This window comes from Drosophila tropicalis, unplaced genomic scaffold (genome assembly GCF_018151085.1).
Source record: "Drosophila tropicalis isolate 14030-0801.00 unplaced genomic scaffold, ASM1815108v1 contig_9, whole genome shotgun sequence".
Taxonomy (NCBI): Eukaryota; Metazoa; Arthropoda; class Insecta; order Diptera; family Drosophilidae; genus Drosophila; species Drosophila tropicalis.
This window is the reverse complement of record NW_027173398.1, coordinates 267,303-281,365: the sequence shown is the minus strand read 5'-3', so window position 1 is coordinate 281,365 and position 14,063 is coordinate 267,303. Positions and strand designations below refer to the sequence as shown.

The 14,063-nt window shown below is 39.3% G+C and overlaps 3 protein-coding genes across 3 annotated transcripts; 1 reads left to right on the top strand and 2 right to left on the bottom strand.

Moving 5' to 3' along the window:
• Window positions 1-2,274: 2,274 nt before the first annotated feature.
• Window positions 2,275-4,163, bottom strand: Adat1 (Adenosine deaminase, tRNA-specific 1). The gene is made up of 2 exons (XM_068302084.1): window positions 3,197-4,163; window positions 2,275-3,134 (listed from the first exon to the last, which is right to left on the bottom strand). The coding sequence occupies exons 1-2, from the start codon at window positions 4,078-4,080 to the stop codon at window positions 2,804-2,806; spliced, it is 1,215 nt and encodes a 404-aa protein (XP_068158185.1). The 5' UTR covers window positions 4,081-4,163; the 3' UTR covers window positions 2,275-2,803.
• Window positions 4,164-6,038: 1,875 nt separating this feature from the next.
• Window positions 6,039-11,024, top strand: unc (uncoordinated). Its single transcript, XM_068302115.1, has 4 exons — window positions 6,039-6,722; window positions 6,825-8,458; window positions 8,532-9,127; window positions 9,192-11,024. The coding sequence occupies exons 1-4, from the start codon at window positions 6,272-6,274 to the stop codon at window positions 10,084-10,086; spliced, it is 3,576 nt and encodes a 1,191-aa protein (XP_068158216.1). The 5' UTR covers window positions 6,039-6,271; the 3' UTR covers window positions 10,087-11,024.
• A 447-nt stretch (window positions 11,025-11,471) lies between these two features.
• Bx42 (Puff-specific protein Bx42) lies at window positions 11,472-13,544 on the bottom strand. The gene is made up of 2 exons (XM_068302118.1): window positions 13,162-13,544; window positions 11,472-13,087 (listed from the first exon to the last, which is right to left on the bottom strand). The coding sequence occupies exons 1-2, from the start codon at window positions 13,382-13,384 to the stop codon at window positions 11,655-11,657; spliced, it is 1,656 nt and encodes a 551-aa protein (XP_068158219.1). The 5' UTR covers window positions 13,385-13,544; the 3' UTR covers window positions 11,472-11,654.
• Window positions 13,545-14,063: the final 519 nt, after the last annotated feature.

Here is a 14,063-nt window from a genome sequence, read left to right as displayed (position 1 = left end):
TTAGTTAGCATCCGATAGGAATTCCTAGTCCGAATTCAGTAAATTATCCTTCTTGCTATAGCTGATTAAAATTCTCTCCTTAGATCATTCAAATCAGTCTGAGCGAATTTTGAACACGGCCCTGTTCGGTTTCACCAACAACAGTCTTCTTTTAAATAAAAATTCAGGATCTTTTTGATTTTTTTGTTGTATTTTCGATTTACTAGATAATGTTATTAGAGCTTTCGTTTAAGTTTGTAAACAAAGTCGATCAGACGCTGGTTGATTAGCGCTGTCGGTAAGGTAACTGGCATACAATACTGATCGGTCGAATATTTACTGCAACTTATAAAATAAACAAAAATCAAGAGAGATAAGAAATTGTAAAACCAAATTAAGTGAGAATTTTTTATGTGCTACACATAATTCTATAAATGTATTTCAGTATGTGTAAGATGAATTAATTTATGTGACTGTCCAAAATCGAGAATAACCACAAAAGATAAACAACAAGCACACATGTGCAGATAAACAATACTGGAAAAAAGAAATAATGGGTCTCCTCAATATTTCCAGTGTCAAGAAAAAAAACAAAATCCGAATCTACTAAAGTTTGTAATAAATGTGTTTAATAAACATAAAACGACAAAAAAATAACATTTTTAGTTTACTATTGGAGGAATCAAAAAGGCATTTGACTGGGCTCAGTATTAAAAGTAGTTCAAAATCAATATATCGACTAAAAGTTCAAAATACCATGAACTACATATGTAGTTTTAACTAGAAGACGGATCAAGAAACTCACAATGCAGTCAACATATACACTGACAGATCAAAATTGGACGCAGGAGTTAGACCAACGGTGTACTGTACAGACCCACAAACTTAACTCTCATACAAGCTACCTGACAACAGCATATTTCAAGTGGAGTAGTGCACATCTTCTGGATTCCTAGCCATTAGCGCATCGATTCTAACGAATGGGCAAACCGACTGGCAAAGGCAGACGTGAAGCTATTCAGTGACAACTCAGACAAGCTAAGAAAATATACAGTCTGCGAAATGCTAGGTCTCAACCGTACAGATTGCAGAATCTTACAGACATACTAACCGGACACGGCCTTTGGAGCAACAATCTAATCCTACTTGACTGCGCCGGCTGCAAGAAATGTAAGGTAACGGATGTTCCAGAAACGTTTTAGCACCTCCTATCTTGGGATTGGGATGGGCGCAAACGAACTATTTGCCAACTCTTGGCTTTCGCCAGGTACTAGGGTATCCTAAAAGACAGATGGGTATGACAAGAGTGATAAGAATACAATAAAATGGAGGTATGTAGTACATACTTTGTATGTACATGAAGGCAACGAAATAACTGTGAAAGCATTTGAATGTACTAAGGTAAATACTAGATAAATCTGTGTCGGTTTAATATGGCTGTTAATGTATATTTTAAATTTCATCAAAATCGGATGACTATTTTAAATAGTTGTGAAAACTAGACTTTTCAGATAAAACGATTTTCGACTTTAATGTCTGTAGGTAAGGAAAGAGGTACAGGAAAAACTTGCAGGGGCATACGAACTTCGACACGACCGATTAGCCGACCGGTTAGCCCTGGCCCTCTGGTTTTGGTTATCATTTGTTTCAAAATTGTTTACACACGCCAAAATTTATTGACCTAAAGCCGGCTAAAACCCAACGACTTTGCCAAATTTGATCAAGATCAAGATCAATATATTTACATACATATGTACTGTATATGGTCAAAAATGCTTCTTCCATGCGTTGCACACTTTTGAATAAAATGAATATATTTTAATTATAATGAAATATTTCAGGTATCCTAATGAAAACGATTATGAAATACTGAGTTCATTGTTGGGGCGACATGAATCTAAGCCCTTTAATTAAGACATTAAGATCTTGCGGAGATAAGCATCATTGATTGGCTTCTTAACTCCGACCCTTACAACTTAAGCAACGGATATTTGTGGTTTAATAGATTCAACTATTATACAGAGAATTAGTTGATTATATGTTTTAATGGTAAACTTTCTGTTCACATTTTTTATCACTCCTCCGATTACAGTAAACGCTCTAATACTTAGAGGCATATCATTTGTGAAAATGAAGAATGGTCGTAGGCGCATCAGTAACAGAGGGCTAACCTATAGGATGCAGGCATGGAATACCATCTCATATGTGTCTGCTATGTTATCAGATGAAAAATGACAGCTAACAATCGACTTGCGTTTTTACGTTGAAACAATGGAGAAAACTGAGAAAAATTCGTCGGTTTTACTGAGCTTTTTTTGTATTCCAAATATTTGCAACTAATCGTGCTAAAAAATAAACATTTGTTTATACAAAAACAGTACGAATTCATTCTCCAGTGATGCAAACAATGAATTTGTTATTGTTTATCTTATTACTTTCAATATTTTAACGGATTAAGGCTTTCAATGTCTTTACAATCCTTCTATATTGCATTTAATTTAACTAAAACGGTTAGGAAATTTCTGCTTTAAATTGAACTTATGTGTAAATACTACATTAATGTTAAACATATGATAAAAACACACACATTTTGTGTTTTTTGGGTCTGACTATGTCGTTATGTATGTTCATACCAACAAAAAAGAAATGTCAAAAAAGAAAAACATTTTTGTTTATACTTCCTCTGATCCAGACAAGCTGATCGACTGCTGATGCAGTTTGGCTGCCAAAGCATGGCAAACCTTACTCTAAGTGCAGTCGAGGCATATTTGAACCAGCTTAAATCTCTGGCTCTAATTAATGGGAAATCTTTTTCCCCTTAAGATTAAGATCGTAAACAGTTCGTTTGTTGGACTATCCATTTAAATTCCAGAAGTTTGCTGGGCTTTCTTGTCCATTGCTCAAAATATTCATATTTTAGTTGTTGCCAGGCCTCTTGGTACTTCTTGGCCAATTGTTTGCATGTTGCATACGTTAATTTGGGAAGATCTTCGATCAGAACATCAAATCTTTTTCTTATCTCCTTTTGGGATCCAAGCAACTCTAAGAAGCAAACAAACAGTTTATATTTGCTAATAGCCAAGGCAGCAACTGGAGTATCCACTTTCTTTTTTGTGACACCCTGACGTTTCCCATTTACTGAGATTTCATAAGGTCTGCAAGGGAGGTAAGAACTGCTATGATTAAGTCGTTATATCACACATGAAGTTTTTTTTACCTAAGGCGATCGGGCAAATGCGACCAGCTTAGGCCGTTTGGAGAAGGTTGCTGTCTTTTAGGTTGTTGAGCATAATCAAATTGAAACTTTGGGCTTATACGTATTAGTGGCTTTTGTGGCTTATAAAAATGCCTTCTGAATTCTTTGTGCTGCCATCTTTTGAAGATGGCTCTTTCTATATTTGCGACACTTGCTACAGAACTACAAAAATTTAAGCTGGTAAAGTAAATGGGTTCATGAATTAAAGAGTCAATGAGGGCACCCTGAACACCTAGCACATTCCAGCGGGCTAATTTATCACTGCATGACATGGATAATGTACGTTTCCCACGACCTGGTTTGGTGCGCAATTCTCCCGGAGTCTGTTCCATTTCGTCACTTAAGGGTCCAGACTTGTTTACTCGTTTGGCACCAGTATAGATTACTTCCTCGTTATTGCTTATGCGGAGTCGCTTTGCTTTAACCTCATCATCATCAGTTTCCAATTTCATCTCAATACAAGCATCGCCGCAAGGTGTTTGCGTGCAGAGAAAATGATACTCGTAATGTTGTTTCAGTTTATAACAAACGAGTTCGTGGTCCCATTCAAAAATACTATCAGCATCCTTGTTTAGTTCATGGTACAGGTATCTCAGAAATGCTCTTCGCGCTATAGTTTCAGCATGGGAATCGTTTAGTATGTAGCCCTTGGGACACTGCTTATCTTGGCCGATGCACTTGGTTCCACAACCCAATGAAACCACCTTGCTTGTAGCAGTTTGGCGATTATGTTCAACGATGCCGGCAAGCACTGTCCACTCATTGTCCAATGGCTTTCCTGTCTTGGGCAGTGATTTTAGTTTTTCAAAACATAAACTGGCTATTATTTCTAAGGATGGTTCCATGATTCCAAATTGCACTTGTGTAATTATTTAAACACAAAATGCTGAATTTGGCGTGCAATAGCACTGGGAACCTATCGATGTCGCTGTCGTGGCATCGATGTTTTAACTTATCGATAGTTTTTTGACGCCATCGAAAGTGCTTAGCGCTGTACTAGCTAGAAAATTTGCTGGAATTAAAAAGAACCGAGCTAGTTCTGGGGTAAATGTTTACTATTACTACTCGGGCCCAAAACATTTACCATAATCCCGCTAAAAATATTAATTTTCTTTTGTTAATTACTCAAAAACTACGAAATAAATCGCCAGGGCGCACATGAGGTCGTGCTCGTGCAATTTTTCTCTTTAGTTTGATACCAAAATTATGTAGTTAAAGCGCGTTTTGGGCCCGAGTAGTAGTAGGGAGAGGGCCCAGTTGTGACGAGGGTTTTGAAAAACTTCAAAATTTTTTCCTCAGTTCCGGGAAATGAAAAATTAAGAAGTTTAACATTTAAATATTAACAAAACGCAACTTTTTTTCAAAGAAAGTATGTTTATTTGAGTTACTCAAAAAATTTTGGAACAGATTTAATCTGGATAACTTTTTTTAGGCCAAAAGAAAATTGTGGCCCAGTTATGACTCACCTTAAGGAATTTACTGAAAAAAAGGATATACGAAAGGAATGTCACGCCAATTGTTGTGATTTAATGTTTTATTTATTATGAAGGCGTTCAATGGCAAAAATAATGAAAAAACGCAAATGAATATTGACTTACACTATATAAAATCGTTTTATTCCCAAACATTACTTAATCAGTCTTTTTACCAAATGAAACATTCCCGAACCTTCCCGATCGAGATCTTCCAGAATATTATCGGACAAATTGGTCTCACTAAGTAAATTTCCTTTGCTGAGTCATAACCGGGCCTTTTCATAGTTTATAGTTAATATGTATATATTTTTTATAGACACTATATAATCACATAAATCCTTATAGAATCACAAAATATACGGCAAATACAATATTTTGATGCATTACACTCACCTTTTCACTGTTAGTTTCACAAAATTTGGTAGTTTGAAAAAAATTTAAAAAAACTTTTTCGCACGATTTTCAACACGACGTTTGGTACGCGTATATACAATGCGATTATTACCGTTGGTGTCAGTCCAAAAACTGCAGAACGTCTAACAAACATGATTTACAGGGCTCAAACTGTCATTCAATACCGCATTTCAAAAATATTTGAGAATGTCACAACTGGGCCCTCTCCCCTAAACATTTACCATTCATTTAATTTATTATTGCATCCGTCTCAGTGGTACCCGATTATTATTGTAAGAAAATTTGTTTGAAGAATGTATAGTGTAAGAAAGAAAACAATTACATACATATGTCAGAGTAGAGTAGTGTTTATGTGGGGGTGAAATAATATCAGAAGATTCGGAGAGCTTGGTGGCTACACAGGAGTGAGTGGCTTAAAGCAGAGCGGGTAGATCCATCCAAATATTTCAGCTAGTTGCCATTCCCGATGTCCGGATCCCAGTCCGAATGTAACGATTAATCCATCCATTGAGGTCGAATTCATTCCCGATTTATTCATTCATTGACAGAATGATAAAATAATTTGAATAAGATATCTAATAAATCTACTTAAATTGATAAAACAATTTTAATTTGATCTCTGATATACTTCTTTATATGTAGTTTATAAGACACAACTTAAATGATGGCTTATCGATAAATCAGCTAGAAACGCGTTGCCAGATGTCACATTTTGTGTGATAACTATTATGAAATAAGCGGGCAAGTTTAAATAAAAGTTTAAACTTTAGTGCTCTGCTTGTTCCTGCTGCTGAGGCAGTAAAGAACTGAGGCTTGCCTTAAAATATTTATGAACTTATGTTCACATTTCTACCAAAATAATTTTAATACTGAATTAGCTGAGAAGAAAATATCCACCCGTTTCGCATGGGTGCTTCTAGCAGCACGCCTTGCCCCACCTGTCGTTTTCAAAATTGCGTTTTTTTTTTTTGCTTCTACCTGTGCGGAGTGCAAGCAGCCCTTATTTCCAATTATCCAGTATTCAATATCTTTCGTTTCAGACAACAACATCAGATGATACAAAGAGCTGAAATAAAATTCGTCACACTCATGCGAAACAGAAAACAGGCAACACAAAAATAATGTCCAACTTAACGAATTGATAGTAATGAAAATGAAACCAACGCTAGCTACAAAAAAGCCAGTAACATTAATTACTGCAACAGCAGCAACATCTTCAGCTGGTGTTCGAGTTCAACAACGAAACTCTGGCAGAGATGAACGAGTTAAAAGGGATCAGGAGGAACAGCAAAAAAGGGTAGTGGGCGGAAAGCGACGGACAACAACTACGTATCATCCTAGACAGCAAATAAAATCAAAATCAAAGTCGGAGACATGTGTTAAACAGACGCGATCTGCAGAAGACACTGTCAATAATCAGGAACAAGAAAAAGCTAATGAGATTGCAGTGAGTTCTCAGTTGAAGCAATTGGCTTGCTTGTCAGAAGATGAATTTGAGAAGGGTTTTAGGCAATGGATGGATCAGGAGGGCATAGCCCGCGAGATGCATGCTCAACTTCGCATGGATCTTATTAATTCCTTCAATAAGTCATCTTTAGGTAAGACAACTGTGGGTTCCCAGGACCTGTAATCGATTTGAGGTCAGCGCCCAGGTTTTTTTTTCTACTTTTGATCAAATCTATTTTTCTCTCTATCTGCAGGCCGACTCTTGAGCAAGACTGCTGTTGCTGTGAAAATGAACGGTTCGCCCCACTGTTTGCTCCTGTCTCCTCTGTCAATGGCCTTGCACACATTGGTGGCTGAATTTTTGCATGTTCAAAATTGTCACTATACTTTGTCGGTATATTGTAGTGAGATACCTCATCGTCATGCTTTGCCCGATTTTGAGGGTCATTCAGAGTTTCGTTTTAGTTGCGAGGAGCTAAAAGATATTCTCACATCTGTGTTAGGTGAAGAGAAGCACGCCGAGTTAAAAAAAGCGGTGCAAAATCTATATCTGGATACCCAACCTGAAAAGAACAGCTTGTTGCTTTCATTGGTGAAATCCTTGGTAGATTCCCAGAGTGCTAGAAATTGTAATATAGAGCGAAGTCATGCAAGCACAATGACCGTCCAGGAAGGTGTTCAACATTGTACCTTTAATCAGGATACAGAAGCATTGGTTGGAAATTCGAAATCTAATTTGAATATTGACTCTAGTCAGTCGTATGGAGCCGATAAAAATGATACCATTACAGGCAACAGTGGACGTGACGTGTTTGTTGGACCGCGCTTATCGGAATCCCTACATAACGTGGAGAAGCTTTTAGGTCAATTGATTAAGCAAATGCTCCGTCTATCCCAATCATGCGCCCCTCCTGTCGAAATAGTATCTCAGACGGCTTTTCAGAGTTTACTTCGACAGGAACTGGATGAGCGTGAACGTCTTCAGAAATTGGGCAAAACTATAAATCCCGAAGATTTAGTAACTCAATTACCTTTTAAGGCAAAGGCTACTACATGCACTGCCAGCGGTAGAGGCGAACAAAAACAAGACCAGGGCATTGCTGAGGTAGTTGAAACATCAGCTGGTGTTATTAAGTTACCAGCTCAGATGGCGTCTGTGCCAAGGATGCCGCAGCTCCATCCAGAACAACTTACCTGCATGGCACGAGTGCACCAGGGTATGGATCGTTTACAAAAAATATGTAGACAGCCGAAAGCTTGCATGTATATGTCCATTGAACGTATGGAAACACTGATGAGTGAGCTCTGCGCTTCCGTGCAGTTGCTCAGCAATGCACTTAATCTGTCTATAGAACAGGAGCATGGTGTGGGCCTACATAAAGGTTTTCAAGCAGGGTATCGCGAGGGTTTTTCCCATGGTCATTTTATGGGCGTCCAAGAGGGCAGACAGAAAACTCTTAAAAAATCGGAAACCTTAAAAAAAGAAACCAGCTGTCAGACGGATAATGTAAAAGTAAGCTCCCAAGTTAACCTTGTGAAAGCCTCTACGCAAACGCCACATGACAAGAAAGCTACAAAAGCATATATTGCTATCGGAACACAAACTACATATTCGCATACACATAAGAAGGTCATTGGCAAGGATTTTGGGGGTTCTCGGAAAATGCGTGAATCTGCCGTGCAGGCAAGTTTTCCAGAGAAAACTTATGAGCAGTGGATACAAGAAATGCTGAACAGTGCCAGCGGACAAATATTCCTAGAGCGCGTTGAACTCTCTCTAAATAAAGCACTAGAGTTGCAAAAGAAACGCCTGGATGAACTTTTCAGCGTGAAGTTGCGTCATCATTCTGAAATATTACGTCTAAGTCGACGTCAAAACTCGTGGCGGGTATGTATACAATACAATACACTATATATGTAAAATAAAGGCTGTTACAAAAACCGTACTATATTTCTTTCAGACCTTGTGTCGGCGCGTAGAGCGCGACACTGAGTCTTCGACGGAAGCAAAGAATTTGGTTCATAAAATTAATCGGCTTTTGCATCACTATGAGTCGCATCATCGGATTTTGGCGGAGAAGATACATGAATCGGAACTGGCAGCTGAACAAGCAGCACGGATTATACCCATCTGGAATGAGGCGGAAACAGGTGTTGCTAGTGGTTGTGCTGGCAATCCCCAATCCTTACCTGGAGTTGGTGGAATGTCTTTTCCTATAGAAACAAAAACACCAGATGCAAATCCTTTACTGCCTTTAAGTGACCAGCCTGGATGCTCAGGTTATGCAGCTAAGAACATTGCCGTGGGGTTGAGATATCCTTATCAGCTCTTAGCGGTAGCTGCACCAGAACTAATGGCGTCTCAGGCGCCTGTTGTACATGTTTCATCTACTGGAGTCGATCCACCGATAACCTCAATTCCTATGGTCTCATCTTTAAACAGTAAAGCCAAGTTGGATTCCATAACTAACAAAAACGCTTCTTTCTCGGCAGATCTATTAAATCCGCCGGTCCTTCCTTTAGCACCCAGTTTCGACGAAGCCCTGCTTAGTGCCAAGTATGTAACATATTTATTTGCTCAGGTCTATGGTTTTGCCAACCTCGTTTGTATCTCTTTGCAGAAATCGCATGCTTTCGCTAGAACGCGAAAGTGATCTGCTTGAACAGAGTTTTGTCAACTATTTTGAAAGGACATGCTCGTATAAGCCCATATCCTCATCTAGTTATAGTTCAGGACATCACATACGTGCCAATTGTCGGCGTGAACGTCAGCAAATCCACCGAACCCTGGATGGTTTTCGAGATTGGCATCGAAGGTTGCATCTTGAAGATCAAATTGAGGACCCAAAAGATGGCCAATTCGTTGCATCAACAGCAGAAGCACCGCTTAGTATACCTTCTCCCACATCTCTGCCCGAAAAAGAGCCGGATAGCTATCAGTTTACCAATGCAATTGCAGTGGCACGGAGGAAGCTATTCAATGATATGACCTCACCATGTTTGGCACAGCCACAATCATTATCTGGAGGTAATAGCCCTTTGCTTCGAAATTGGCATCATAGCAACAAATTTAGCATTAGAGGTGAACTAACGCCAACAGAAATTGATGTCTTATCCGGCAGACTTTCGGTGCCACCTGAGGTTGCCTTAACCGCTAGCAACAGAAATGACGAAATCAAACATGTCATAAATCGGACTCAAATTGCCTTAGATTGTAGTTGGGACAGTAGTAGTAGCAGCACTGCTGCTTCCAGCAATAGCAGTTTGATAACCATACCGCAGGGTAGTAACCCAAGTCGCAGACTTCAACGCTCTATGGCCAAAATGCATAAACTTTTTGGAGGATCTATAAATCCCGAAAAACGACCAGTAAGTGCTCCTCCAAGTGGCACAATTAATGTGATAGAATCCGATACAACTCGACCACAAACAGCACCCACAATGACGCCAGTATCTTCTTCGTCTAGTCCAGATATCTTATATAGCCAAGAATTTTGGAAACGCATGCATTTGTGATGTATGGCTACCATCATTTCAGAATAGCATCCAATTACACTTTTATCTTTGTCCACAAGTTTATTATATATTAAGTTGGCAGCTTCGCCGAAATGTATGTATGTACATAAAAGGACTGGCAGTACATATAAAACCAATCTTATTACATATATGTATATATTTTTCTAAATCAACTCTCCGTTGCATATCCTGGTATGGACACGTCCACGTCCTGGAACTGTACGAAAACGAGGATTAAAAAATGTGCAATTGAGTTCAACTTGAGGAATCATGGAGTCTTATGCATTTCTATACCATGCGTCCATAGGGTGAAATGGTATATTAACGTCGCCAAAATGAATGTATTGTATGTATATGTACGGGACAGGCAAAAAGAACCATTTCCGACCCTATAAAGCATATATATTCTTGATCAGCATGAGAAGCTGAGTCAATATAGCCATATCAGTCCGGCTATCTGCCCGTCGGTGCAACTCAACTTCACGCCGCTATCTTAAGTCCATCGATACTGCGGTAAATCACCTTAAGGTAAAGCATGCCACCGCATATAAGAACTTATATTGAAAATTGGGGATTCATTGACTGTTCTTCGAAACATAAATCCACCACGACTTTGGAACCAGATTCTCGGCCAAGAAAATTAAAAAAAACCGTAATCGAGGCAACAAGTTTGAAAGAAAAATTCAAAGGAACAAACGTATCTCCATGATCCTGACAGAAATGCCATTCAAATTCAACTGGTTACACTTCCCAATGCGATTCGCTTTCGCAGTGATAACCACAAGGACTATCGTTACAAGTGTGTGGATTGGATGGACAGCTCTATGTTGTAATTCATTTTAGTTGGCTTAGCAACTTCGGAAAATGTATGCAACAGATTCATTATTAGTATGAACATAATGTTCAGATATGTCGCGAAAATGTGGCAACTATTTGGATTGGGCACTTTTTTTTTGCGATTCGGTATTTGTGCTAAAAAAAAAGTTTCTTCTACTATTAAAACCTTATACAAGATAAATTTAGTTTCCTTTTTCTGCTTACACAAAAAGTTGTCCATCTAAATTTTTAAGACCTGTCGAGGGCTTTTATGATTACGTTTTAGCTTCAAACAGAATATCGTGAATGACAAATTATATTTAAAATTAGTCAAGATACTTTTACATACTTTATCTAAGAGAGTTAATATAAAAACTAATATGTAACAAGTTAAAAGACTAAGAAAAATGGGGCTTTTTGGAAAACCCCATATTCATAATGAAATATCTACTTGATTATGCGTTTTATGAAACCATCATGACAAATGTAAAAACTAATGATGCAGAGTTTGTAGACTTCAGTGTTAATACAAATCTTCAGGTTATAAATGAAGCAAAATTCATTGTACATTCGATTGGATATTTCTGAATTTATATTTTAGTTTGCCAAAAATGTCATCCATATATAAGTTGTTACATAATATGTAATTAATTTCTGCTTTGATGTTTAAACTGTTTTCATGCTGTTGTCAATTTATTGTTTAACTAAAAAAAAAAGCAGGTTTCCATGCCAATATTTATATAGTCTATAATCTAGTCCCGCCGACTTCGCTTTCGATCGGACTGATTGTTACGCTCGTGTTTTTCTTCAGGCCTTTTTGGCGCCTTTTTGGCCATGTTCAAGAATTGATCGAGACCGAAGGGATCCTCTTCCTTTTCAAATTCGACTGGACCACTGCGACCAGCGCCACTGCCACTGGCACCATCGGGATCTCTGGAGGTTCCTGAGAACTGTTTATCGGGCACAAAACGTTTCGTATTCACAATCGCGTCTAAGTCAGCGCCATAATTGTTGGAATCCGCCTGTTTAGTGGGCCTGTAGATGTGGGCACCCAACGTATTGGAATCACGCCAGGGTTTGTCGTAGACATTGTAGGCCTCATCGTCGCCATAGCCAGAATCCATGCCCTTAGTGGTATTAAAGAGGCGTTGATCAAAGAGCGTTTCGCTATTGCCAGCGGATGTTTTGGTGGGCAGACCCAATGCAATCTGTTCGGAAATGTCACGTTCGCGTTCCCGTTGCAATTTGGAACGTTTCTCTGGGGCAGCACGCTGTAAGTTGCGATCTCGTTGTCTCTCCCGCTGCCGTTCCGCACGTAGGTCATTTCGTTCACGTGCATCCGAACCTCCAGCAGATGGCTCGCTGCCACCAAGTTCGGGATTCCGTAAGCCAGCCCGTTCTTCGCGGGCCCTTTGGGCCATTAAACGAAGCATATCCTCTTTTTTCTCCTTTTCCTTTTGGGCTAATTTTTTTTCAAGTTGGGCTCGCGCCTCTACTGCTTCTCGTGCCTTTCTATCAGCAATGTACAGGGCCTCGGCCATTTTGGCAAATTTTTCATTGATGTGGACTTGCTGCAGGCCACGACCGTCGGCGGCCAGACGCTTGTCGAGGGGAATGGTATAACCTTTAGCATTCTTCCAGTTGGATATGCACGGAGGAATTTTCCATTCCTTTTGCTCTTTGACTGTAACCTTACGGGATGGCGAATGCAGAACCGGCGCCGGCGGTGATGGCGGGCCACGTGGTATTTTCTTGTTAATGCGGAATTTCGGCGGCTCCATGGGATCTAGTTGGGCCTCCACCATGCGTATCACCCGTTGTTTTGCCCCCGAATTGAAGGCATCGCCTTGCTGCGATGGCGTATAACGTATATATTGGGCGGGCCCTGCTTTTTGGGCATGGCGCACAGGCAGGGCGGAGGTAATTTTCTGATTTGTCAGCTTCTCCAAAGCCAATCGGGTTTCCTCTGTAGTCTCAGCGACAGTTTCCTCATCAGGACGCTGAAGTTCCTCAGCATCTTCAGCCAAAACTTCAGCGGGCAGTAATTGCGAAATGGAAGAATAGACTATCTTATCCTTGCCATGACCCTGACGGGCGATGGCATCATATTTGACTTTACCCTTGTCATCGAGACGCACAGCCAAAGCATCCGACTTTTTGCCCACATTCGCTGGAGCTCCCAATCCTAAGAGAAACATACACAATATGTGTAGAAATGTAAATTGCCAAATCCTTAACATTATGTTAACAGGACCTTACCTAAGGGAAACTGAGCCACATGTATCTCGGGAAAAGCTCCGCCATCCCCAAAATCTGCTTCTGTACGTGGTACCCAATCCTTGCGTTGTCCATATGGAGGGGCTGCTATCTTGGCCGAAACTAAGGCTCCAATTTTAGGTGCTCCTTTGGCTGCTAGACGACGCTCGTCCTCCCTATCCCAGACTGTGTTTGTTGGGGTGGGCAGCAGACTTGACAGCGACATCTTGTTTTAGTTCGTTTTCTGTGCTCGCTTTCCCTTTTTTTATTCGATACTTTATGAATATAAATTTTACTGTTAAATTTTTCTTACACAAAAACTCATACAACGCAAATGGAAAAAACGTAAATTGCACACAGGGACAGATAAAGACGCGAGTGAGGCACACACACCATTACATGGATGCGTGCTGCCAGATCATCGTAAAACAAGCGACAGAAAATACTAAAAAATTCAACTAAATAAAAATAGTGTTGCTGTGCGAAAGGAACTATGGTAGCAGTTGGAATAATATTGAACTACATAAATTATTTGTGGTTCAAAACGAATTAAGAAATTCTATATAAATATAATTACCACTTTTACAATTACAACAAAATTAAAATAAAGAACAGGAAAAATATATCGAGGATTGATTTTTATGTGTTATAATTTTTATGGGTAAATATTTACGATAAATACTTACTACAGCTACTCGAGATTTCAGTGTTGAAAAGTGGAAAAATCGGCTAAAGCTATATTTCAGTGTTGTCAAACGCTATTTTTTGTCGCGCTGTTTGACCGTCCTGGTAGCCAAATATTTTAATCTAAACTCTAAAGTCGATGAATAGCCGAATATTGTATTCTAAACTATATTTGGCAACACCATCTCAAAATTGAACAGCTTTTTTAGCCGGAAACAGCT